This window comes from Tachyglossus aculeatus, chromosome 23, assembly GCF_015852505.1.
Source record: "Tachyglossus aculeatus isolate mTacAcu1 chromosome 23, mTacAcu1.pri, whole genome shotgun sequence".
Lineage (NCBI taxonomy): Eukaryota > Metazoa > Chordata > Mammalia > Monotremata > Tachyglossidae > Tachyglossus > Tachyglossus aculeatus.
In genome coordinates this window covers 3833845-3861466 of record NC_052088.1, presented here as the reverse complement: position 1 = coordinate 3861466, position 27622 = coordinate 3833845, and the positions used below count along the sequence as shown (strand labels likewise).

Below are 27622 nucleotides of genomic sequence, written 5' to 3'. Positions count from 1 at the left end.
CCACCTTACTGCCCTGCCCGTCTGACGGGGGGATTCCCAGCGTGGAAGGCTCCAGGGGCCTCCTCGGAGAGTATCCCGACCCCAGGGTGGCCGGTGGCTCGTATTTGAAAGCGGCAGGAAAACCGACACCGCGGTCGAAAGTTGCGCTCTTCCTCCGCAGCCTGACCTCCGTGAACAGGCAAGAAGACATCACGACCACTAAGAAGGATAAAATAAGTTTTTATTTATAGTCTTATAGTAAAGGGGGAAGCCTTAACTTGCAAGACAATTCTTGGGCAGTATGTACAACATACTTTTTTATTTCCATGGAATGGAATCAAACATGGACCGACACTACATAGTATACACTAGAGATCAGCAAAACGCCAGGAATCGAGTAGAGTGAGGGGAAAGACGAAGAAATAAGGTTTAAACACACGGTCCCTCCGCCGGGACCCACCGACCGTGTCCAGGACCAGGGCCGGGCGGGAGGGGAGGGGGGCATTTCATCAAGGAGGCGGCGGCGGCGGGTCCCTGAGTGAGAGGGAAATCGGGACGAGGATCGGGGAGGAGGGAGTCCGCACTAACCTGCAGCGTTTAGTACCAGTACGATGCTCTTGGTGTATTTACATAAAAAACGGTTGGCTCTATTTCTTAGAAATACACACGGAAAGGAAGGGAGATTTTGATCGTTACTTTATGAATCTGTCACTTTACAGGTTCAACATCATCGAGGAGAGGGGGGGCAGTCCAGTCAGATTCAAAATTTCAGTAGCAGGTAATAAATATTAAAACATCATCAATTGCCCTCAACACAGCGCCCGCCACCCTCACCCAAACCCTTCCTCCCTACCGCAAACACAAACCCACGCCAATCCCCAGGTGCCCCAGAATGCCTCGCCGCTGCAGCCTCCAGATACACACCATATGGGTGTCACCTGACCCACCCGAATGCTGGCAATTCAGGCTAAAATAATAACGAAAAAAATAAGCTGGCGTCGTCACCTGCCAACTTGGTGGCTGAGGAGCGTGGCCTTTCGCTGAAAATGTACTTCCACCTGCCCTTGGCCAACCGCAACCCTCCCGCTGGCCTGGCCCTTCTAGCAGGAGCGATTAAATCAAAAAGACTTTCGCCTAAAAAAAACAAACAAAAACATCTCCCCCCTCCACTTTTTTTTTTTTTTTAAGCAGGGTAAATCTGATTACACCCAACCGCTTTTCTTCTACAGGTCGAGCAGTTCGCAGATTCACAAAGTCTATCAAATGAGGGGCAGGGAAGAAAGGGTGGGGCTTGTGTCGGAGAAAGGAGTCGCCCCTGCTCTGGAGCCCGGCAGGATGGGCAGGCGGGGCGGTAGCCTGTGCTTAGGGGTCCGTCCATCTGTCCTCCGCAGAAAGAGCTGCCAAGTTAGGATGTTTTGCTTGAAAAACGTATGACGGGGGAGGGAGTTGCTGAAGGGTAGGGGAAAGGTGGGGTGAAAGCTGCAGTCCAAGAGCTTCTACTTAAAAAAAAAAAAAAAAAGAGAGAAAAATACAGAGTCTGTGAAACGGCTTGGGGGGCGGGGGGTGTCTAACGATGAACCGAGGAGGAGACGGAGGAGGAGGAGGAGGAGGAGACAGACAGACAGTTTTTAGTGCTGGCCTGCCCTGCTTAGCTGGCCTCCATGCGGAGCTTCTTTCGGCTCTGGGGCTCTTCCGGCTCTGACTCGGAGCTGGAGTCGGAGCCCCCGTCGAAGGCGGAGATGGTGCTGCCCTTGGGGTTGGTGTACAGGCTGCTGTCCGAGGAAGAGTAGTTGGCCTGCAGCTGGGCGCTCGACCTCGCTTTCTCCAGTGCACGGACTGAAAGGCAAGACGAGGAGCGCGTCAGGGCTTGGGAGCCTAGCAGGGCGGGGGAGGCTCAGCCTCGGGCTCCTTCCTGTTCTTCCGAAGGCTTGACTTCGGGAGGTCTGGATGCACAACGGCCCTCTGGAGGCTCCGCCCTCCCCACTCCCATGCAACTCCGGAGCAGAGATCTGTGATGTCATCACGCCCGCCACGGAAGCCCAGCTCACACCCAGCCACCCACCACAAGCCCGATCACACACACCCCCCAGGATTATGAGCTCTCTGCAGGGCCCAGCGATGGAATGGAGGGAGAAAAGCTGGGCTGGGCTCCCCCCCCCGCCCACAAAAGTCACAGCAGGGGTGGGAGCGGTTGCGTTGGAAGGGTCGCAGCGGAAACTGACCGGCGGCCTGGGATGACATCACGGTACCGGCCAAGCTCCGTAACGAGACAGACCCTCTGGTCGTGAGAACCCGGGGCGGGGGGCGGGCAACTGGAAGCAGCTCCCCAACACACACACAGCTCCTGAGCCCCGACACGGGGGCTACGGCGGCTGGCACCTCCCATCCCCCCCCACCGACCGTATTTCCCACTCCCGGCTCGGCTTCTCCTGAGCCCGGAAAGCCAAGAACCACCCTGTTTTGGCATCGTTCTAACCCAGATGGTTACTTGCATTTCCTTCTACTTGCATCTTCCATGAGGGAGGAAGAGAAGTGAACTCCCCGGAACAAAGACCTTGAGCGGCTCTCGCTTTGCCCTGTGGTCATAGGAAAAGGCGGTTGTGAGCAATGGACAACGCCGTGGGCTGCCCTACAGGCGGCCCGAATCAGACAACCATCTACGCTGGCAAGCGGCTCGCCGGCCCTCGGGAGTCACGAGGCTTGGTACTTACACCGCACACTTTCTTCCGATGGTCTCAAAAGCACTTTACGGACATCGGTGCCAGGGGACCTCCCCCACGTGGAGGGTAACGGGCAGAAAATGGGGGGGAGTCCCACGTCCCAGGTCAGAAGCGAGATGGGCAATCTTCGGACTTGCAAGCTAGAGTTCCGTTCCCTAGTCCCCACTGCCCTGCCTCAATCATTTTAGGGCTTGGCAAAAGTTTCAGCTGCTGCTCGGGGAAGTGGCCAAAGGTTCTTCCTCAGACTAACCCCCGGCCACTTGGCGCTGCGTCTCCGGGACGGAGGTGGCTCGTCGGCCGTCCAGGCCCGGCTCTGCTCCCGGCCTAGGTACGGCAGGGCCCGCTGCTCCTACGCCCCGGGTGCTCACCTTGCTGCTCCAGGAGAGCGTTCTGCCGCTTGAGGTCGTCGATGTCCTGCTGGTGTGTGTGGTTTTTCCTTCGCATGTACTGGATATACTCTGTGGCTTTGTCTAAGATTTGGGCCCGGGATGCCTGTTGCAATAGTGAGAAAAAGCACAGGGGACAAAATAAAGACCTAGTCCACAGGAGAGGGAAGGCCCAGGTTGCTTTCCGCAGGAGCTGGGGTCGGGTGGGGGGGAGTGGAGGCGGGGGGCAGAGGGGCAAAACTGGCTGGGGAAACTGGTTGGGGGTGGGCGAGCTGGCCGCGGGGCCCCGGGCGTACAGCACAACAAACTGCTTAGCTGGGCACCATCATCAATCGTATTTATTGAGCGCTTACTGTGTGCAGAGCACTGTACTAAGCGCTTGGGAAATACAAGTTGGCAACATAAGAGACAGTCCCTACCCAATAGTGGGCTCACAGTCTAAAAGAGTGGGCTCACAGTCTAAAAGACTACTGACTACCAGTTACTGACTAATCACCGGTGACTCCTGAGACTGGGGACCACGCCTGCTGAGGGAAGAATGGGGGTGGCCAATTGCAGAGAAAGACAGGGGTGAGACGATGGACATCTGGCCCCTCGGGGGAAGAGAAAAGGACCGAAGGAAGAGAAGGACATTAAACTTCTCTTGCAAGCTAGGGGCCGCAGGGAGAGCCCATCAGGTTGCTTTCTAGCCTGCGGCCCTGTCCCCCAAGGAGAGAACCATAATGGGGGGCGTCAAAGTATTAAAACCTTGATGTCAGCCTCTGAGAGCGAAACAAGGCAGGTTGAGCAACTTCCGGTTGAGGCCACGCTCTTTACTCTCCATATGACGACTGTGGGTGCAACTGTCTGGCCAGAGGAGCAAGTTGGCAGTGAGATCATGAGGCGATGGGACCAGGTAACTGAGAGGTTTTCCTCTCAGGTGGCAGATATCGCAAGGGGTACTCCAAGCTGCTGCTCGCAGAAGTCACTTCACAATCCATTTCTTGGGCGGACGCGGTACAAAGACACAAGGCAGGGGAGCCAAAAGAGACGGCCAACTGAAGCATCCCCAGGGGTTCCCCTCTGGAAATCACAACCCGCGTTCTTGGGGTGGGGAGCAGCTCCAGGCAAGCGCTCAGTACAGTGTTCTGCACACAATATACCCTCAATTGATTCCACTGATTGATTAAGAACAGAGAAGCGCTCCAATACACCGGCCCCAAATTTCTACAGTGGGAGAGGGAAGTCACCAAAGGACTAAATTATTCACATGCACACACCTCTCGCTTGGTGGCTTTTACTAAACCTCTGGGAGAATACAAGTGGGGAAAACCAAAATATAGCCTCGCTTATTCTTCCCAGATTGGGACCGTAAGCTGTGGCAAAGGTTCTCAGCTCCTCTCTTCTCCGAAGTGCCACAGCTGTATCTGGATGACCTTGATATGCACATGAGGGGTCTTAGGAGGAGAAAAGGACCCTGGGCCCCCGAGTCCGGCAGGACCAGAGGGAGTCTGCCACATGCAGGAGAGGTGGCTAACTATGTCTGCCTGGGCCTGTGTGCTGCTTGACGCACGGCAGGCAATCCCCTAGCTGAGGGCTTGAAGTGGGGGCATGGGACTGGCCCCATCTCGCCCCTTGCCCTTTTCATGACTGACCCGGTCTGGCCAAAGTTCTTCTAGCTCCTCTCCCAGTGAAGCCATTCCCAATGCTGCTTCCCACCTTCCCCTAGCCAAACCTACCAGGGCTTTTAATTACTGGGTGGCAAAATTAAGCAATGCACTCTCTCAAAAAAAAAAGGAACAATTAAAGGAACTCGCTTTTCTCGTTACTGCCCCATCACCTTAGACGTGAACAGCATCTCATGTAAATATTATATTTCATTTACCTAATGGGTTGCTGTTTACCCCACGGTCTAGATACACACCTGCCATTTACACTTTATCTCCTTTAGATTATAAAACTCTAGAGGTTAATGAGAGTTTGGAGTTAAACCTTGTACAGTCCCCAGCCCGGCAAGTTATAAATGTGGGTGTTGAATACTTTTGGGTGATGACGACAATGATAAAGAGGCGCCGTTTTCAGGGTTGCACCCTTCCAGAGTCAGACAGCAGTTTCTCGTTTACTTACAAGTAAAAAGTTGGACACTAACCACCTATCTCCGATGCAGAAGATGGAAACCACAACCTTCTAAAGATGAAAAAGCATCCTGCAAACATCTGATCAGAAAGGAAGGGGAGAACAGGCTAGCCCCCGGTAACTTAAAAACCAATTTCCCGTTAAGTACAGGCTTTCTCTTCTCCCTTCTGAAGGAGCCCAGATTATGCAGCTCTCCAACAAGTTGGGGGGAGGGAGCGTCGGGGGAGATTTGGAACATTAGATTTTCCCAGTCCTTAAACAGCAGCTAAAATAAATAGGAGGTGGGGTGGAGTCGTGATGTGGATAATCCCACATAGACTCAGCCCCAGACTCCGGGGGTGGGAAAGGAAGGGAAAAAGGCAAAACAGAACACCCTCGCCTCAGACTTCTGATCCTGTTTGGGCAGCACGAATGTGACCAATGGCAACTGAGAGAAGCTACCCTGCTTCTTTCTCTCTTCTCCTCAGGCCCTTCTCATTCCCCAGTGGTACCAGATGCAGAAAAGAAGACCTCAACCACTTCAGGACCCTCCAAATGTTTCTTCCTGAAGGGGCCTCCCAGCCCACAGTTTCCACCTCCCTTCTGACACTGGATATCAGACATGGAGATTCAGAGTGCGTGGGTCCCAGAGCCTCCCATAACTTGTCAAAATCATCTAGCATTCAAAGGGGAAAGTTCACATTCAACAGAGGAAGAAAAAAAAAAGGCTCCTGCCATTCCCTTCATTAACAAAACAGGAAATGCAACCCCTGCCATTCCCTTCATTAACAAAACAGGAAATGCAACCTCTCTTGTCATTTGTTCAACTGATCCTTCTAACAGGGTAGCCTGGCCTAAAGGAGCACAAAACCCCAGGGCAAGAAGCAGCTAGTCTCCTCTAACGCTCCAAAGCTCCACACCAACCCAGATTCTCAGCTGAAGTGATCGATTCGGTCTGGTGAACCAGTGTGACCTGGAGTGACAAGGAATTAATTGCCCTCGTAGGAGAGGCTGTAAAATATTTGCTGTTTGGATATCATCAAGCCAGAGAGATGCCAATGATCCTGCATGACCTGGACTCTGAAGCAAATTTGAATTTGGGACTTTCACTTTCTGTTTTGCAGAAAAGGTTTCAAACAGATGATTTAACAGTAAGACTGAAAGGGTTACTTCTGGGCCTGGAAATCATTTAATCATCATCATCATCAATCGTATTTATTGAGCGCTTACTATGTGCAGAGCACTGTACTAAGCGCTTGGGAAGTACAAATTGGCAACATATAATGGGCAACATATATAATAAACATATAACATATTTAATGGGACGGAGCAATTTTTTTTTTGTCTCCAATCAAATTCAATGAAAAATAAAGGAACTCATTTTTTTCACCTGCTGCAGAGAGTAGTTAGGGCCCAACCTCAAAAAGCAATTTTTTTTTTGTTTTGGAATGGCTCAAAGATAGGCCATGACATTGGATGAACTGGAGTTGAAATGCTTGATGTGGAGAGGTGGGTGGGAAGATCAGGATACGGAGAAGGGAAGAGAGTTAAGACTTGAGCTCCCAGATTTTTTTTTCTTTTCCAAAGGACCAGCTCTTTCTTAGGCAGAATAACATCTCACTGAAGGGTCTCAAAATTAAGACCCTCACTCTGTGGGACTGGTTAAAGCCTAAGAGATCTCATGCAGGAATAACGTTTGATTAACTCAACAAAGAACTAGATTGGTAAATTTCAACTAAGGTGAATTTGACATTCTACCTCATCGCCAAAATCACAGACTCTCCTGGGTAATAATTTCCACTCTGCAGCGGCAATGTCATCACCTCAGAACTGGGAAAGGACCTATCTGTACAAATATCAGAAAGTCCAACTTGCCAAAGTCAATTTTACCGAGCAGGGTCGCTTTTAAGGGAGTGAAGTAGTTTCTTTTGAGAAGCCTGCATGATCCTTAATGTTGGGGTGGGGGGGGGGGTGTTATGGTCCTTGTTAAGTGCATACTATGGGGTCAAGCAGCGTTCTAGAGCACCGGGATAGATATAAATCACTCAGGTTGGGCACCATCCCTGACCCACCTCAGGCTCACATCTGATTTAAGCCAGAATTCAAGTGAAAAATGTAAATGAATCACCAGTTGCCATCAACAGGTGCAAATTGGCCAACACAACAACTTCTCCGTCAATCACTCTACTCCTGACATGAGCAAAGTAAACCAGGGTAGTTAGGGGCGTAGTTAGGGTGTGAATTTTTAATGGGTTTGATCTGATCCAACAAATAATCTTTTAAATTAGGCTTAAGCACCCACAGAAAGAAAACTTTTAAAGTCTGGGTTATTTTTCTTCATACTTTTGCTGCCAAAATGGTCAAAATAATCAATGTAGGGCATCTGGGAAATGGATTCCCCATTCTCGCATCTCCATGACTGTCATCAGAATAGCATTGTTATTTTGGAGCATTAGTGTCAACAACAGAGGAGCCCATGATGTTTCATCAGTTTAGTCTATTAAATCAAGTCTAATATTTTTCTCTGGACAACTTTCCTCCTCTCTACTGTAAACTGCCAGAAGTTGTGCTCATGATCAGTTTTGCTGATTTCTTCTTCATGTGTCATTTATTCTCCCTTCAATATAGAGTCCTCACCTCAAAAACAAGATGTATCTTGCTGCTGGAGTTCAGTTAGCCTTCCTTAGTTTAGGGTGGCCTTCTTTGCCATGTTAGCTGACAGATGGCTGTGAGAGGGTACATTTGTGTGACACTTGCACCACTTGCAATGCCAGAAAGGAGTGATGTCACTGAAGAAACTTGCTGGTAGCAGAGATGTCACATGTGAATCACACCAAAAAGCTTGAGATTGAATAAAACCCTAGTTTTAGTTATAGTGAGAAAACCTGACAATCACCTCCCCAGATGATATTTTTGAAAGTTAAAAAAAAAAAATCCACAGAAGTGTCACTGCACGAACTTGTTTCTTGACACCTTTTGCAATCTTCCTTCCTGGTCCCCAAGAATCCTTTGGCAGAAAAATAAAATTCCCCACCACAACTTTTGCCCCATCTCTCAGAAACATTTAGTGCAGGATCACTTGAAAGGATGCTCCCTTTTCCTCAGACAAAAAAAAACCTTTCCTTAGGTAAACCGGGTGGTAAATGTCCTTAACGTAATATACAGGGATCGCTACCTAGATACGAAATAAAAATACCGAGACGCTCCATCTTCTATGAACGTGGTAATGAGAACTTTAATGAGAAGAGGTCGTCGGTTTCATCTAAAAGACAATCCCTCCAGCGGCCAGAAGTGATGCAAGGAAATAACAGAGCCGGACAAACTGCCCACATTCCTAAAGTAATCTCATCCTCCTTAGATATACTGAATGGGAAAGAATGGTTTGCTAAAGCAGCTTCCCTCTACCCCAGGGTTTTCCACACAATAATAGTAATTGCGGCATGTGTTAAGCACTTACTATGTGTGAAGCACTGGGGCAGATACAAGTTAATTAGGCCAGATACTGTGTCTGTCCCACATGGGGCGACCCGGTCTTAGCAGGAGGGAGAACAGATGAAAACACCGAGCAGAAGGGGGCAGTTTGGTCACCAAACCTCGAGGAAGATAGGCTTCAAAGAACAATAAAATCATTCTAATGAAGGATAAAAAGGGCTCTTTCTACACATTCACATACACCAGATATCCAGAGAGGGTCTGGCAGAGGGAGTTGGGAGCGTCAGCTGCTTGTCTTTTAACATCAGTTTATAAGAAAGGCTAAATTTGCCCTGGCCAAAGGAGCTGGAGGACCACGCCCCTGTTTTTCTTTCTTTTCCGAACAAGGCTACATTCTTTGTCCACGGTGACCATTTCTGGGCCCTTCACTTCAAAGGAGACGAGATCAAGGCACGTGACAGATTCAGAAGGAGGGGTAAGGGAGATACAGGTGGTTGCCTCAGGTTGCCATTTCGGGCACTGGCCCAGACGAACCCACAAAAGGAGGCCTCTACCCCGATAAAAGGGCTCTGAGCCAGTGATACAAGTGAAACCAAAGTTGCTACCAGGAGCTTCCTGGCCTATTGGAAAGGGGTCGGGACTGGGAGTCAGAAGATCCCGGTTCTAACCCACGTTTTGCCACATGCCTGCGGAATGACCCTGGGCAAGTGAGTTCACTGCTCTGTGCCTCCGTTTCCTCATCTATAAAACGGAGGTTCAATGTCTGTTCTCCCTTCCCTTTAGACTGTGAGCCCCGTCTGTATGTCCGACCTGTGTCGACCCCAGAAGCACTCATTATGCTCAGCCCATAGTGAGTGCTTACCAAATACCCCAATTCCTATTATTAGTGTCCTTCATGGGGCAGGCCCACCCCGAGGGTTCTGGGCTTGTGGGACAATCCAGTCAAATCCAGGCAAATGGGGTTCGCTTTTCCACTTACTCCCCATGACTGCCCTCATCGGGGTTTTAGACCAGGAGGACCACACCTTGCCCACGCTCGGTTGTCCTCTGGACTTCTGGGACTGCAGCCCACAGATGACTGAAGCAATGCAGCAACACCCCGGGGGAGTGAGTCTCAGGCTGATTCTTGCTCAGCCAGCCCTGGTGCTCTGGAACCTGAGACCACAAGCGGATCAGCCCTGGGCTTTCAGGTCCTTATAATAATAATAATAATAACAACATTCATAAAGCGCTTACTCTGTGCCAGGCACTGTACTAAACACTGGGATGGATTCCAACAAATCAGGTTGGACAAAGTCTCTGTCCCACATGGGGCTCACAGTCTCAATCCCCATTTTACAGCTGAGGTGACTGAGGCACAGAAGAGAAGTGACTTGCCCAAGGTCACACAGCAAACAAGTGGCGGAGCTGGGATTAGAACCCAGGTCCTTCTGACTCCTAGGCCCGGGCTCTAGCCAATAGGCCGCACTGCTTCTCTAAGGCCTGGTTTGACTTGAGGGTGGGCAAGAATTTAAGATATCCAACGCCAAACAGGCACACCTGATCTTCACACCCCCACAAGGACAACTGTCTTCAGAGGTTCTAAAAAATGTAAAGCAGAAGATTATTTCTAATAAGTGGCAAGTTAGTATACCAACCCAAAGCCTTCCAGGAAGCAACTACAAGATGACAAAAGTCCAGGGCCAATCCGACTGCCTTCTCTGCTTGGTTGCTTAGAAAAGGCACCAATTCAACTTTTCCTGAGAAGATTATCCAGCCAATTCCTAAATTGCAATATTCAAACAAAATGTTCAAACATCTGACAGATATTTGTTTAGAGAAAGTTCACTTTACAGAATTTGGATACTGCAGGGAACTATAGTAAGGAGTTCTTATAAAATTCAAAATGGGATGCCAACAGGAAAACTTTCTGGCAAATCTCGGTCTTTGGGACTGTTCCTCTAACTCTGCGCAACCAGATAGATTCCAAAAGACTTCGCAGCCCATTTCCACTTCCCAACTCCAAGGGACATAGATCAGCTCCCTAGCGTGGGAAAGGAATTTAGGAAACCCATGGCAGTGCTCATAACCATCGCCTCCATTTTCAGATTAATCTGAATCCAACTTAAATTGCCAAGGAGTTTGAAAGGCAAAATGTAGTCCATCATTCAAGTGGGGATTTTATTAGGATGTGAATCAACATCATCGACAGCAGCAACGGTATTGAAGGCTTACTGTGTGCAGAACACTGTACTAAGCGCTTGGGAGAGTACAATACAACAGAGTTGACAGACGCGGCACCTGCTCACGACCTCACAGTCTAGAGACTACGATCCATAGAAATTACAGTCTTACGTGAAAGGGAACACCACAGATTTGTTTATCACGGGTGGAGGGAAGTGAATCAGAAGATGGCCAGGACCTTGGCCGTGCATTTGAAAATTCTGTTTCTTACTCAAGCCACTAGCCAAGCTCGGTCTCAGCAGGCAAGGTAGCTCCCTCCCTCCCCCCAGAGCCCCTCCCCATTTCCTGTCACATCTGAGTTTCCTGAAATGGGTTCCTCAAAGAACTTACGGTCCCGAGTAACTCGGAATCACAGACCATTTCAACTTGAAGTGGCTTAGCATCAAGAAGCTAGCAGGGAACTGCCTGTCAAAACCCTACGTGAGAGGTTGGACTAACGTCTACATTCACGACTAAGGGCGGTCAGGTTTGCCTCGAGGGACACTGAGCTAAAAAGGAAACCCCAAGGGAGTAGAGACCCTTCGTCACCAAATGTCTCAACCTGACCATTAACGCAACTCGAAGCAAGTGTGAGTCAATTTCCTTTGGGTGAAACCCCACGATTTTAGTAACTGCATCATCAGGCAAGAAACTAGAAGTCCGTGCAGAGACACGGGAACCTAATCGCATCCGGTGGATGCGCTTACCACTATGAGACTGGGCCAGAACAAACCAGAGCTGGTAAGGTGCAAGAGCTTTGATATTCGGAATGGAGAAATGAGACTTGGGCTCCCCTGAAACAGAAAGTACTGCCTAATAAAACGGCAGAGCCTTATTACTATAAGCTTCCTCTGAAGGCAATACCTCTGTCCGTATTTCAACCGTAAGAGACGGGACTCTACATCTTCCGGGTACCCAATAAATACACCAAATGATAGATTCCAGAATTTAAAGGGCCCAGAAAGAACTCCAGGATCTTATGGACACAAAGTACGGACTTTTTCAACTAAACGGAAGCAGCGTGGCCTAGGACAGCACAGGCCTGGGAGACAGAGGATCTGGACTCTAATCCCCAATCTGCCACTTGTCTGCTCTATGACCTTAGGCAAGTCACTTCACTTCTCCGTGCCTCAGTTTCCTCATCTGTAAAATGGGGATTAAGACGGTGAGCCCTATGTGGGTCAGGGACTGTATCCAAAATGATTATCTTGTATCTACCCCACTGTTTAGTACAGCGCCTGGTACATATTAAGTGCTTAACAAATACCATTAAAAAATCCCCAGAAAATTTTTTTCAGCAAACCTGGGATTTCCTTTCAACGTATGAAAAGAAAAAACAATTCCTCCTGAACGACTGAGAACCCGGTCGGTAGTCAAGGAAGGAGAAATCACAGAGACAGGGAAGAATGTGTTCTCCATAGGTCAAAAACGATCACCTGGGATTGATAGGGACAAAAATAGTCATCAGAACCTTTGTGACCTTTAACATCTTCAGGTTGTATGGGATTTGCCCGCCAAAGGAATGCCAAGATACGCCGTGGCCAAAGCAGCACTATCAACTGCCAGTGGCCTAGGTTGGCATGAGAAGGTATGTTCTTTGTACACGTGCCCTCTGACTAAGAAAGGGCGGGCCTGCCACCAATCATAAAGATTGTTTGTGTTCAGACAGTGTTGCACCCAGGAATGCTGTCCATCAAGATAAGCACCTTGGCTGGGGGCAGCTCCGAGCCTGTAAAAGGAGTCTGCTGAACCTACAGCAAATTCTGAATCTGCGTCGATGGGTTGTCACATGGCCTGCTTCCTTATTCTCTTAACAAACTCACCTAGGGAGGTTGCCCCATGAAAGACAACATCTGCAGGCAGCCTTACAAAATACAAAAGGGCCAATCAATCAGTACTGTCTGCAGGGCACTGCATTTAGCACTTGGGAGAGTGCAATGCCAGACACGTTCCCTGCCCACAAGGAGCTTAAGGTCCAAAGGCTAGTGCCGATGATGGTGGGAATCCCCAGGGGGAAATGCCAAATGAGTCTCGGTCCTAGAACTTCAGAACCGAGAACTTGACCACGGGGACAGATTACGGTGCCTGTGGTTCTCCTAGTGCCATTCGCACTCCGTACCCCGCCGGTCACATTTCTCCCGAGGCACAGTCTGCATCAATGCCACACTTTTCAAAAGAGCCCACAAAGGTTTCCTCCCTCTGGGCCACCCTGCCCCACCCCTCACTCAGGAGCCATTTATTGCGGAAGTGACTACAACACACACAACTGCTAGAATGCAAAAACCATGTGGCTGGGCAGTAAGCGGAAGATGTGGGGGGGCGGCACCTGGCTGCCACCCGAATAAAATCTCTGCCAAACAAGCTGTGAGACACCTCCCCTTCCCAACAAATACAAACCTGAAAATGGGAACCTGAAGCACTCGTAGGGACAGTTTCCTTACAGGAAAAATGCTGTAAGGAAATTTCAAGACTTCTTTTTCATTTCTGGATTCACGCCCTGTCCCCCACACCGATACCTTAAAGCACCCTTTTCCCAGATTCTCATTCAGCCAGCTGAACTACTGCAGAAGACCAAACAAATCGTATTCCAGATCTTGGATGAATTATGGAAATAGTGGCCACAACGAAGAGCCAAAAGGGAAAAAAGACATTCCAGAATCAACAGGGAGGGAAGGGAGAAAGCTGCCTAGCTTGATAACAGAGCAGGCTCAAACGCAAGCACTAGTGGCCTTGTTTTCCACTGGCGACAGGAAGGCTTCACGAGTGGCCCTAACCTTTGTCCTTGCAAAGACACGGCAGTGGCACAGGCTGGGTAGAAAAATATACTGGGAATCAGGATTGCAGTTGTGCACTTCCCAGAGAGCTCAATCAAGTGGCTAGTATGTCCTTAACATCCCAGAATGAAGCTCAGGTTGTACAGACGGATGTTTCCTCCACAATCCGAAGGGAACTCTTACTGAAGACCAGGTTGCAGAGCTTCTAGACGAGTTTTTCAAAGGGACTCTCGCAAGTACTTAGTACAGTGCTTTGCACATAGTAAGCACTCAATAAATATGGCTGAGTGAATGAATGAACGAATGACGGGAAAGACTCAGTCGGTCCTTTCTCCTTGGGGAGGAACGCTGGCTTCCTGAAGTCCGCCGAGTGACACACTATGTCTTACTTCTTTGGGTTCTTCCCCCAGGATAACCGGTCACAAGTCCTTTCACAAGGCCCAGGCAACTGCAGGCCACAGGACTGGAAACACCACCAAGGTCCAGGATTACAACTGGCCCTCACAAAGGACATCTGTCCAACAATAAAGCTGTCCCACCAAACCACCGCTTTGCCACTCCAGCGTGAAGAGAAGGGCGAGGGGAACAGTCCTGAACAATCAGCGACCTCCCCAGGTTCGTTCTCGCCGGCTTGGCGACCGCCCCAAGGGGAGAAGTGGGGAAGCCAAGCAAGGGAAGAACCCGCCGGCTTTCTCAATAAACTCACCTTCTCTCCTTGGAGTGATGGAACGGAGTCCCGCAAACTGTGGAAGCTGTCTTTGATATGGTCCCTGCGCTTGCGCTCCAGTGCATTATGATGAGCCCGTTTGTCAGCCTAAAAGGGAAGGAGAGTGACAGTGCGAATGAGGGCCAGCGATCCTTCACCGGGGCACTGCAGGAAGAGGGTTCGGCCTGGAGAACTCAACACCCTCAGCGTTGTCCCTGGCAGCTGAACTCGGAAGTGCCTGATTGAGGTGGGGTGGGGGTGGGGGGAGCCGGGGAGAGGGGCGAAGGGGTCTCCGGATTTAGGCCCTGCTGAAGGGGGGGAAAATGGAGTGACGAGCAGCAAGGTCCAGAACAGGAACATCCAAGGCAGCTTGTGACGCATCCAGCTCATGCATGAGTAAAATAAAAAGTTATTCATAGGGACAAAACTCACTCTCCTGCAGCCCGTCAATCCTTTCCCCATCTGCCCGATACGGTAGGATGACAGTTAATGACTGGTCAATGCCTATAAATCCAGCAGCGAAATCTCCAGCTCGTCTTTCCACTCTGGAAGGGCCCCAAGAAACAGCCAGGTTATTAGTACTGTGCTACTTTCCATCACAGTGCTCCTCTCTCTGCTCTCTGGTATCCTAAAAATGACATTCCCAAATCTGAGACCTTTTGCCAGCGCTCAGTTAACAGGAGCAGAAATCCACAGAGAATTCAGATGAGAGAACCCGAGATGAGTTGTGGCAGGACTCAAGACCCAGAAACGATATTTCAAACAACCTCATGTTGTTCAAAGTTTTTCAAAGAGACCTTAAGCCACCCTGCCAAGGGCTTCCCCTTCATACAGGCTGTGCCAGGAGCTGGCAAAATTCTGAGACGGCAAAGCTTACAACATCCACATGCTCTGAATAAATTACCTCGGGCACCTGTTGTAAAGTCATGGTGGCTTGGCAGGATCCAAATGCCAAAAAGTCTCTCTGCCCTCGACTGCTCAGAAACCCAAAGAAGCACTGCATAGGAGAGATGGTGCGGCTATCCTCTAAACTCGTTTCAAAAAGCACATACAACCTATGCCAAAGGCACCCAAATCCCACCTACGGGAGTGACCGAAGAATCTCCCTCTGAGAATGCATCCTGAACACTGAGGTGACTTCATCACTTGTGAAACCCACCACAGAACTGACCTAAAGGGAAGAGCAACCCAGTTTGAGGCTAGTTCAGCTTAACTTTAACCCACATGAAGGAGAATGCCAGAAGTTTTAGCACCAAAAGGGAGCAAGAATCCGCCTGGGGGTGTTGCGTTCCCAGATGGTACCTAATGTGCCCAAACCATATTTCTTAAGAGGGCCACCGCTTTACTTTTTTGCTTGAGCTGTGATGCAAAGGTAAATTATGCTTGATGCAATAGTTAGAGAGGAGTTAGGGATCTAAGCACTCTATTGGCCACAGTCTGAGCCATTTAAGTGGGCATCCACCGCAATTAAGTCACCTTCTGATTTCCCAAACACAATGCCCTAACTATTTTGCACTGACAGATGAATAATCTGCAACATGAAATCCCATGTTGCGCTACACAGACCACAACTTTCTATTTCAAGACATATACCTGGGGGCCTTCCTAAGGATCTGTGAGCTTGCTCAGTCTTGAACTCATTCACTGGGCTATGCCAAACCAGTCCAACATGGGCCATACAGAAAAACTGAAGAAAGAGGCAATCAATCAGTTGTTGAAACGTTGGCCAGCCAATTGCAACACAACCCTGCTTGCCAGACAACCTGAGGCCAGAGATTTTCTTCAACAGCCTGCTTGATAATACCACAAAGCCAGTCTGCCACGACAGAGCACCATCTTCTAAAAGAGATAAGAATTAAGTGATGAATCCATTCACTCATCTAGAAATCCTTTCCTAAAGCATCTTCTCCTGTTCTTCTTAGTCATGTGGTCACCAGTGGTTCAAACCAGGCTTTTGCCTGAAAGGCACCCTAACCCAACATAAAACTTGATGTTTAGGTTCTCCTATTCACGGGCCACTCCAGCTTTTCGGTGGTTCGCCTTCTTGCCGCTTTCCACCACACTCCATCCTGACTGCCATCTTACTGGAAACATTTTCTCTCAACTACAGCTTCTATCTACCCAATCATCTGTACTGTTCTCTTTTCTAGCCACCCTATTTTCTCAACTTCAAGCAAAATAGAAAGGCTGTTTGGAAAAAAAAACCAAACTGAAAAAGTTCCCTTAATCCAACTAACAGACATACTGTGCGCTCAGTATGCAGGGCACTGTGCTAAGTGCATGGGAAGAATACAACAGAAATAAAAAGACATTTCCTGCCCTCCTAGGGTGGACAATCTAAACAAAAGAGGCAGGCAGATGTTAGAACGGAGAAAATTTTCATCGCTTTCCTCCCAGAGTGGTCTTGCTAGGACTGGGTTAAACCAAGTTTCAACAAACCCTTGAGGGCACGGCCCTCTCCGGGCGGAGTTGGGATACCAAAATCTTCCCCACAATGCACCATTCTTTTCTCATTTACCAAGCCTTGAAAGAACTAAAACGGACAACAGGCCTTTTGGTTGGAGGGACCATCAGTGAACTTGGCCGGTGACCATCTGCAGAAATCTTGGCTTCTCATCTGGAGAGCCAGCCAAATTCGAGAAGCTGGATCGACAACACAGACAGCAGAGCTCGCGGCCTGTACATGGACCCGGGCTGGGGGCTGTCGCTCCCGATGCCATGGCTAGAATTTCTACTGGAGTTCCAAGTCCAATCGAACCATCGGAAAGGGTGGAATAAAAACCCCATCCTCGCTCCCGTAACCGCTCCTAGCCGAGGTCATTCTGGGCATCCTTCGAGTGAGGGAGCCGTGAAACCTACATCAGCTTCTTCCTGCCTAAGACTTGATTATTTGGAGTGTTTCGAACAAGCAAGGCTCACTTCAGATCTCAAGCCTAAACCAACAAGGCATCTACATCTTTTACCCACACTTCTTGTGGCTTGGAGAGGCATACCGAGGGACTTCAGGCAAAGCCGATCCTAGTGCTCTGCCAACCTGTGGGCCACAAACTCCCACAATGCCAACAAGACCAACTTGACAACACTAACCCCCATTTCACTCAAACGGGATGGCTAGCGGTCAAGATGTAGCTCTCTACCCCTGTGGCTTCTTAGTCGCTTTGCAGGCTAGCATCTTCCTAGAAGAATGCCACAATTCTAACTGCCGTGGAAGAAGCGTCATCCTACTGGGCAATGACTTACTGGCAGCATGTGACACAGGAGAACCTGCCACACGCACAAACACAGATGGGGGTGGGAAAGCAAGAGAAGAATCCCACAGAGGCACCATACGGAAGCATCAAGCTCAGACTAGTGCTCCTTAGGCATCGAGGAAGGCCCAGTTCCTCCAAGAGGACAGTGGACAGTAGTGGAAGCCCCACCCTCAGTCTCTACCTTGGAGGGGGCAGAGGACTCCCAGGAAGGCACAGAGAAAATGGTCTCACTCTGTCCCGGCGTGGCGGCAGTGCCTAATTCGGCCCCTTAAGGCAACTGGGTTAAGCATTAGCCCTTCAAGGAAGGCAACTTATCCGATCAATCAATCAATCAATCGCATTTATTGAGCGCTGTGTGCAGAGCACTGTACTAAGCGCTTGGGAAGTACAAGCTGATCCAGGGATGCGGGCGGGGAGGGGGGAGTCTGGGCAGGCCCTATGGATGCTTGAAAGGGATCCAGGCATAAAACGCATTTGGACTTCTTTGCCTGTGCTTTACCCATCCCCTCAGTATCTCACAGAAGCGACGGGAATACAAGTTATTGCTGGCACCTTGCCCATCCCTGCTTCTAACAACAACATGTGTTTCAAGAGTTACTCTACTCTGAAAGCAAACATTTTGTTAACTGCTAAGTTGCTGCACTAACGGAGCAGCACTGTACCAACCTTCTCGCTGGCCTCCCTTCCTCCAGGCTCTCTGCCCTCCGCTCCATACTTCATTCGACCGCCCGGATCATTTTCCTATCATCCTGCACGTTGCTTGCCGCTGCTCAAAGCCCTCCAGGGTTGCCCAGTCCACTCCGCATCAGAAGGAAACTCCTGACTAGCGCTCTTCAATGCACATCTGCTCTCCTCTCCCACTACACGCCAGCACGCCCTCTTTGTTCCATTAGAGCCAGAGCCAATTATCTTCTGTACCTCATTCTCACTTCTCCCACTCCTGACCTCTCACTCATACCTCTCCCCTTGTCTGAAGCTCCCTCCCACTTGAAACTGGACAGACCCCAGCTCTTCCCATCTTCGAAGTCCTTGAGAAATAATAAAGAGAGTCTCTATTAAGCACTTACTGTGTTCAGAGTACTGTATTAGGTCCTGGGAAAGAATACCCAGGTGGTAATTAGGCATGGGCCCTGTCCCTCAGTTAGGGGGGTAGAGATGTAACAAAACACTAAGACGACATGAAGAAATCACATCCCCTCCAAGAGGACCTCCCCGAAAAACCTCTTATCTCCCCAGGTTACATTCCTCCTCAACTGCCACCTTGGAACCAGCTAAACACTTATGTACACAAAACCACCCAGGGACCTCACGTACAGATCTTACGTGCGCTATTACTTAAGCAGTAACTCATGGACACACGCCCTTCTTCCTCCTGCCTGTATGTCTCACCCGTTTCAATGTCCGCTCCTTGAAGGCAGGGAACATAACTCTATTTACTCCCAAGTATTAAATCCACTGCTCTGCAAATAGCAGGCACCGAGGAAATACTGCTGACCCTGTCATTACTCCAGTGGAGACAGCACAGGTAAGACTCAGGGCATCTGAGTTCTAGCCCCAGGTCTGCAACTGGCAGGATGCTTGCTGGGACTATGCCAACGGCACCGTAGGTTTCGGACCAAAGAACCAACCTAGGGCATCCTAAAAGGTGGACGGGCCCATCGCTAACATGGGCAGAAAAGATTTCAGAGCTACCAAAGTTCAGCACTAGCACTCTGCAGCAGTTCCTTGAGCTATAAACAGGGCCTGTATAGTTAAAAAAAAAAAATCTTTTGCATTGCATTTCACAGCGTGTGGCACTTCTGCTCAATTATTTAATTGTAGCACTCCGTGCCCCAGCGGGAACACAACTGGAGAGGAGGAGAGAGCGCAAGCGGCACTGCACAAACCACCCTCGCCACAGTCGGTTTCTTTGCCCAGGTTTTCCAGCTCAGGCTTGAGGCTCACTCAGTGGACTCTGCATGCCACTAGCTTGCCCAGTTAGTAAGGGAAAGTCATCTGGGACGACCCAGAGCAAAAAGGACTCTCCACAAAAATAAATCAAATAATCTGTGGTGTCCTTCCAGCTTCCTGATATATAAAATACAACTTCTTTGACTTCGGCTCGGCCGGCGATACCATCTCACGTATTCGGGTCGGCCAACGAGTCGCATGGCTTATGGCATGAGGAAAATATCCCTCCAGGCTGGGATGAGATGAGTGGCTAGAGTTTCCTACCACTTGCTTTCTGATGGAAAGATGTGTCCTCTCCAATTCATGCAGGCATCCCCCTAGAATGACAACAATAATGAATAATGATGGTATTTGTTAAGCGCTTACTATGTGCCAAGCACTGTTCTAAGGTCTGGGGTAGATACAAGGCAATCAGGTTGGACACAGTCCCTGTCCCTCATGGGACTCATAGCCTTAATTCCCATTTTACAGAGGAGGTCACAGAGAAGTCAAGAGACTTGCCCCAGGTCCCAAAGCAGAGAAGTGGCGGAGCCGGAATTAGAACCCACCTCCTCTGACTCCCCGTACTCTTGCCACTAGGCCAGGCTGCTTCTATCCAACAGAGGCAATTTTTATAGCCCATCCACTTGGCGGGGAAGTGGACTGTATCTCCAATGAAGATTTTAGGAGACAAAGGGACAACACGTGTTTGTGAAAATGTCGATACCCATCATCATTAATCCAAGCATCCTAATTAACTGTAAATAACGGTCCTGACTGACAGCAGACAAGGCCTATCAGCTCCCCAGCTACTTAGAAGATACTCAAGTGGGCCTGACCCTCCCCAAGAAAGCACCTCTTATTTTACAGCATTCACGACTGGCAAATTCCAACTCGCTAGGGTGGAGATTCATCTGAGAAAACCCCATGGTTAATCCATGGTTCCCCGACATCTCCTCTTTCAAGACGGTGTTTCACTAGGCTGCTCAAAGACAGGGCAGAGAGCTCCACTATATCAAGCCTCTTTTTCGAGCCCCCTTGGGTTTTCTGTGCCTCGATACTTGGAAGTAGTGCCGGCAAAATCTGTAACTCGGGCCTCTTCGTCAACCATTAGGACACGGAGAAAACACACATCTTAAGAGACGCTACGGAGCACCCAATCAGTTCACGCAGCCAATCCTGGATTCCCAGAAGCCGCTCCAACATTCCACCAGTTTTCAAGGAAATCACTTGGAAAAGTTCTTCAAACACCCAAGTTCTCCGTTCACCTCTATTAGGGTGAAAAAAAAATAAATAAAGGGATGCTTATGGAGGAAACCAAGTGCAGGGTTCCAGTGACAAAGTCAGCCCCGAGATTTAGGTATATAACTGTACTTCAAAGATTCTGAGCCCAAGTAGAGAATGCGCAATACATAGGACATGGGCTGTGCCAACGACTCTGGCTAAAGCAGGCAGTTTGCTCTACAGGCCCCAATTTCAGAGGCAGCTCTGCACTCCTACCTTTCTGAAAAATTCCCAAAGAAGCAAATAACTCTGAGACGTTAAATACTTCATGCTGGAAAGCTCCAGAAGTGGGATTTGACAAACCCACTTAATCTTCCAGAAGGCAGTCTGCATATCGATTGGGTTAGAACTCCCTGATGACCATGTTTTTTGAAGAGACGCAGATTTTCGGTGTATCGTCTTACCCCTAAATCTCTCCTGTTAGGACTCTAACCTCTACCGGGAAAATCTCACCAAAACAAGGTACCGGATGTAAAAGTCAAGATTTATACTCAATAAGATAAGACTGGCACACAGAACTGATCTTCAAAAGGCCAGCCAGTGAGCTTAAACAAAAAGATGCACTTGGATCTTGCAGGGCGGCAATAATGTGGTTACAGGAAACACTACTGACATGGCAATACAGAAATCTATTCATCGGCTAGACGATCCGGTAAGGTTTTCTAGTAAGTAAACGAATACGTTTACCCTGTCCTCAGCCTAGAAAATGACATTAAGTTTCACTTTCTGTTTCCGTTTTGCTTTTGACTCTTGCCTGCCCACATTTCCTGTATTTCTCAGGATACCAAATATTGACAGCCATTGAACGTAACTTTCTATGTACATCATGTGTCGCAGAAGCTTTTCTAAATTAGGCTTGCTACTTCTAAATTCAAATAGAAATTACCTGAGAGGATCTCTTTAAACTAAGATGAGAACTAAGAATGACTCCTCCAAATGGATAAATTCCTTTTAATAATAACTGTGGCACTTGTTTTAGGAAAACAAAGGAGTAAGCACTGAGTCACTGAGTGGATATTAATCCAATAGTTGCTACAGAAAAATGGAATTCCATTGCCTAGGTAATGCTAGCAATTGCGGGTTGCAGAAAACATCTGTAACATTGTCACTTGTCCGCTGTGTGACCTGGGGCAACTCACTTAACTTCTCTGTGCCTCAGTTATGTCATCTGTAAAATGGAGATTAAGACTGTGAGCCCCACGTGGGACAGGGACTATGTCCGACCTGCTTGGCTTGTATCCACCCCAGTGCTTAGTTCAGTGCCTGTACATACTAAGCCCTCAACAAATACCATAATTATTTATCTACCCCAGCACTCAATATAGCACCTCGCAAGTACCTAACAAATATCACAGAAAGAACCCCAAAAACGATCTTTTCTGCATACCATGGTGACTGTACTCTACTTGAAACGCTTGACATTTCAAACCAAAATAATCAGACTTCTAGATGTTAAAAGGCGCAGATGGGCATCTGATAAAACATCTGATAAATGTTCATGTTGAACATTTGATAAAATGTTGAATCACCTGATAAAACAATGGAAATTTATAAGTAGCAGCAAGGGGATGAGAGTCAGAGGATCTGGGTTCCAATCCCAGCTCCGTCACCTGCCTGCTGTCACTTAAGTTCCTCCGCACCTCCGTTTTCTCATCTATAAAATGGGGATTCAACAACTCATTCTCCCTCCTACTTAGACTGTGAGCCCAAATGGTCTAGGGTCTGTGCCCGACCCGATTACCTTGTATCTCCCCCAGCCCGTGGGACAGCGCTTCACACCTAGTAAGCACTTAACAGATACCATTAAAGACAGCGGTTTTCAGACTAGGTAAGATGCTAAATATATTTTGTGATGTCATAACATTTTAATGTTTTTGAAATCCCTTCAGAATCTCAAAAGCTGCCAGGATTTCTTGGGGGGGGGGGGGGGGGAGGGGAAACGTGGGTTCCTGTCTGCCTTGACCAAACAGGTCGTGGGTCAGGTTTCTCTCTGTCCCAAGATTATTACAGTCTCCTCAAGTCTTTACTGCTCAAACCATTCCGTTCTCTTAAAAACAAAACAAAACAAAAACCAAACTTGTTTTCCTCACGCTGATCTCCGGCTCTTTCAATTTCACCCATCGAGATTCCTTCCTCTCCCGCCTTTCTCAGTCCCAACCCCTTGAGCTGGGATTCGCATATGCCTCCACTGAGCTGAATTCCAGGTATCGGGGCCGGGACACAGGGAACCAGGCAATCTGGGCAAACCCACCCACTACAATTCCCCTGGTCTTCCTTCCCCCTTCAGGATCCCGGTCCCTGCCCTCCTCGATCCCAAAGACGTGGAAACCGCTCTTTCCCGACGGCGGGGGTCTTCCGAATCCCAGGCCCCGGGCCTCCTGGCTCCCGGAGCATCCTTCCTGTCCGGGATAGGACCGGAGGCCCCCAGATCTGGTCCCCCAAGGCTGGCTGGGTCTTCCCTTGAGCCGGGGCCCCTTCCACTCGACAGGGCCCAATGGATTAATAATAATAACAATAATAATGATAATGACGGCATTTATTAAGCGCTTACTATGTGCAAAGCACTGTTCTAAGCGCTGGATGCCAAGTGGAGCCGGGAGGATCTGGGAGCCTTAGGTCACATGTTCACCCACGCCATCGGATTTACTGAGCTCTGACTGTGTGCAAAAGCACCGGGACTACAAGCTTGGCACCGTACTAAGCGCTCAGCAAGGTACTAAACACTAGATACCGTAGTAAATGCTCTGCACCATACTAAGAGCTTGGCACTGTACTAAGTGCTTAATACCATACTAAGCATTAGGCACCATACTAAGCGCTTAGTACCATACTAAGCATTAGGCACCGTACTAAGCGCTCAGCACTATACTAAATGCTCTGCACAATGCTAAGCGCTTCGCACTGTACTAAGTGCTTAGTACCATATAAAGCACTAGGCACCATACTAAAAGCTCCGCACTGTACTAAGTGGTCAGCACTGGGACTACGCACTTGGCACCACACTAAGTACTCAGCACTGTACTAAGCAGTCGGCACCGTACTAAGAGCTTAGCACTGTATTGAGCGCTCAGTACCGTACTAAGTGCTTAGCACTGTACTAAGCGATCGGCACCGGGATTATGCGCTCGGCACCGTACTAAGTGCTTAGCAGTGTACTGAGCAGTTGGCACCGTACTAAGTGCTTAGCACTGTAGCAGGTGGTCAGCACCGTACTAAGTGCTTAGCACTGTACTAAGCGCTCGGCCCTGGGATTATGCGCTTGGCACCGTACTGAGTGCTTAGCTGTATACTAAGTGGTTGGCACCGGGATTACACGCTCGGCACTGTACTGAGCGCTTAACAATGTACTGAGCGGTCAGCAGCGTACTAAGTGCTCAGCAATGTAGTGAGCGGTCGGTGTCGTGCTAAGTGCTTGGCACTGTACTGAGCGGTTGGCACTGTGCTAAGTGCTTGGCACTGTACTGAGCGTTTGACACCGTGCTAAGTGCTCGGCTGTAATGAGCGGTTGACACCGTGCTAAGTGCTCGGCACTGTACTGAGCGGTCAGCACTGTGCTAAGTGCTTAGCACCGTACTAAATGGTCGGCACTGTGCTAAGTGCATAGCACCGTACTAAGTAGTCGGCACCGTGCTAAGTGCTCAGCACTGTACTAAGCTGTTGGCACCATGCTAACTGCTTACCACCGTACTAAGCGGTCAGCACCGTGCTAAGTGCTTAGCATCGTACTAAGCGGGTGGCACCGTACTAAGTGCTTGGCACTGTACTGAGCGGTCGGCCCCGTGCTAAGTGCTCAGCACCGTACTAAGCGGTCGGCACCGTGCTAGCTGCTTACCACCGTACTAAGCTGCCGGCACCGTGCTAACTACTTACCACCGTACTAAGCGGTCGGCACCGTGCTAAGTGCTTGGCACTGAACTGAGCGGTTGGCCCTGTGCTAAGCGCTCGGCACTGTACTGAGCAGTCGGCACCGTGCTAAGTGCTCAGCACTGTGCTAAGCGGTCGGCACCGTGCTAAGTGCTTAGCACTGTACTAAGCAATTGGCAGTGGACTGAGCGGTCGGCACCGTGCTAAGCGCTCGACACTGTACTAAGCGGTCGGCACTGTGCTAAATGCTTACCACTGTACTAAGCGGTCGGCAGTGTACCGAGCGGTCGGCACTGTGCCAAGTGCTGAGCACTGTACTAAGCAATCGGCAGTGGACTGAGCGGTGGGCACCGTGCTAAGCGCTTGGCACCGTACTAAGCGGTCAGCACCGTGCTAAGTGCTCAGCACTGCACTAAGCGGTCGGCCCCGTACTAAATGCTTACCACTGTACTGAGCGGTCGGCAGTGTACTGAGCGGTCGGCCCCGTGCTAAGTGCTTAGCACTGTACTAAGCAATTGGCAGTGGACTGAGCGGTCAGCACTGTACTAAATGCTTACCACTGTACTAAGCGGTCGGCACCGTGCTAAGTGCTTAGCACTGTACTAAGCGGTCGGCAGTGGACTGAGTGGTCGGCACCGTGCTAAGCGGTCGGCACCATACTAAATGCTTACCACTGTACGAAGCGGTCGGCAGTGGACTGAGCGGTCGGCCCCGTGCTAAGTGCTTAGCACTGTACTAAGCAATTGGCAGTGGACTGAGCGGTCGGCACCGTACTAAATGCTTACCACTGTACTAAGCGGTCGGCACTGTACTGAGCGGTCGGCCCTGTGCTAAGTGCTTAGCACTGTACTAAGCAGTCGGCAGTGGACTGAGCGCTCCGCCCCGTACTAAGCGGTCGGCCCCGTGCTAAGTGCTCAGCACTGTACTAAGCAGTTGGCAGTGGACTGAGCGCGCCGCCCCGTACAAAGCGGTCGGCCCCGTGCTAAGTGCTCAGCACTGTACTAAGCGGTCGGCACCGCACTAAATGCTTACCACTGTACTAAGCGGTCGGCACTGTACTGAGCGGTTGGCCCTGTGCTAAGTGCTTAGCACTGCACTAAGCAGTCGGCAGTGGACTGAGCGCTCGGCCTCGTGCTAAGCGCTCAGCACTGTACTAAGCGGTCGGCACCGCACTGAATGCTTACCACTGTACTAAGCGGTCGGCACCGCACTGAATGCTTACCACTGTACTAAGCGGTCGGCACCGCACTAAATGCTTACCACTGTACTAAGCGGTCCGCAGTGTACTGAGCGGTCGGCACCGTGCTAAGTGGTCGGCAGTGGGCTGAGCGGTCGGCAGTGGACTGAGCGGTCGGCCCCGTGCTAAGCGCTCGGCACTGTACTAAGCGGTCGGCACCGCACTAAGTGCTTACCACTGCACTAAGTGGTCGGCAGTGTACTGAGCGGTCGGCCCCGTGCTAGGCGCTCGGCACCGTACTAAGCGGTCGGCCCCGTGCTAAGTGCTCAGCACTGTACTAAGCGGTCGGCACCACACTAAATGCTTACCACTGTACTAAGCGGTCCGCAGTGTACTGAGCGGTCGGCCCCGTGCTGAGCTTTCGGCACTGCACTGAGCGGTCGGCAGTGGACTGAGCGGTCGGCCCCGTGCTAAGCGCTCAGCACTGTACTAAGCGGTCGGCACCGCACTAAATGCTTACCACCGCACTAAGCGGTCGGCAGTGTACTGAGCGGTCGGCCCCGTGCTGAGCTTTCGGCACTGCACTGAGCGGTCGGCAGTGGACTGAGCGGTCGGCCCCGTGCTAAGCGCTCAGCACTGTACTAAGCGGTCGGCACCGTGCTAACTGCTTACCACTGTACTAAGCGGTCGGCAGTGGACTGAGCGGTCGGCCCCGTACTAAGCGGTCGGCACCGTGCTAACTGCTTACCACTGTACTAAGCGCTCGGCACTGTACTGAGCGGCGGGCACCGTAGTGAGCGTTCGTCAGCGCCGAGCAGGGTCGGAGGCCCCGCCCCCTACGGCCGCGCGCGCACCCGCCCGCCGTGACGTCACCGGGGCGCCCCCCCCCCCCCCCCCCGCGGCCCTGGCCCTGTCGCCGTCCGCTGTCGCCGCGCCCCACAGCGCACGCGCGCGCGCGCGCGAGAGGCCACGGGGGCCTCCCCCCCCCCCCTCCGCCCCCCGCCGCCCCCCGGGGGCCCACGACGGGAACTGGGGGACGGGGGGCGGAAGCGCAAAACGAAACGGAGAGAAGGAGACGTACCGCAGACTGAAACCTCGGTTGCTCTTCCTGGAAGAAGAGAGAAAGAGAGAAAGAGAGAGAGAGAGAGAGAAAGGGAGAGAGAAATAGAACAGAGAAGTTACTTTTCACCGCGGGCACTGAAGGCGAAGAAGAAGAGGAAGAAAGGGGCCGGGCCGGCCTCCCCCTCCCCTCCCCTCCCCCCCCCGCACCCCCCGTGGGGACGAGGAGGGGACCCCCGGGGGGGGAGGGGCCCACCGCGCTCGGGCAGGAAGCCCCGGGACACTCACGTCGCTCTCCACCTCGATGTCATCGTTATCGCTCATTTCCTGCGGCCGCGGGACAGGACGGGGGGTGGGCGGGGGGGAGGGGGGAGACGGACTCACCGGCGGCCGAGCCCTCCCTCGCCCTCCTCACTGGCCCTCAGCAGCCCCGCTCCCGGTCCCCCCGCACCGCGGCCGAGCACCGCCTCCTCACTGCGGCACCCGCTCAACGGCGGCCCGCACGGACCCGCCGCGTGACCGCCCGGGCCGCGACGCCCGCCGGGACTCGTAGTCCGCCCGACGCCGGACGCCCGCCGCCCCCGCGCGCCGGAGGACTACGACTCCCGGCGGCCCCCGCGCCCCCCCCGCCCGGGCTCCGGGTTGTTGACGGGGCGTCCGGCGCCTGCGCGGGCGGGGCGCGCGGGGGCCGCCGGGAGTCGTAGTCTCCGAGGCCGCCCCGGGGGCCGCTGGGTAGGCAGGAGGACACGTGGAGTCGGCGGGGGC

The 27622-nt window shown here is 50.8% G+C and overlaps 1 protein-coding gene across 5 annotated transcripts; it reads right to left on the bottom strand.

Moving 5' to 3' along the window:
• Nucleotides 1–203: 203 nt before the first annotated feature.
• Nucleotides 204–27344, bottom strand: MAX (MYC associated factor X). 5 transcript variants are annotated; one of them, XM_038765751.1, is made up of 6 exons: nucleotides 27146–27344; nucleotides 26880–26906; nucleotides 14294–14401; nucleotides 3068–3197; nucleotides 2472–2555; nucleotides 204–1815 (listed from the first exon to the last, which is right to left on the bottom strand). In XM_038765751.1, the coding sequence occupies exons 1-6, from the start codon at nucleotides 27179–27181 to the stop codon at nucleotides 1628–1630; spliced, it is 573 nt and encodes a 190-aa protein (XP_038621679.1). In that variant the 5' UTR covers nucleotides 27182–27344; the 3' UTR covers nucleotides 204–1627. The 5 variants fall into 5 exon arrangements, with proteins under 5 accessions (XP_038621679.1, XP_038621680.1, XP_038621681.1 ...); XM_038765752.1 differs by having other exon boundaries at nucleotides 3068–3191; nucleotides 27146–27328; XM_038765753.1 differs by lacking the exon at nucleotides 26880–26906.
• Nucleotides 27345–27622: the final 278 nt, after the last annotated feature.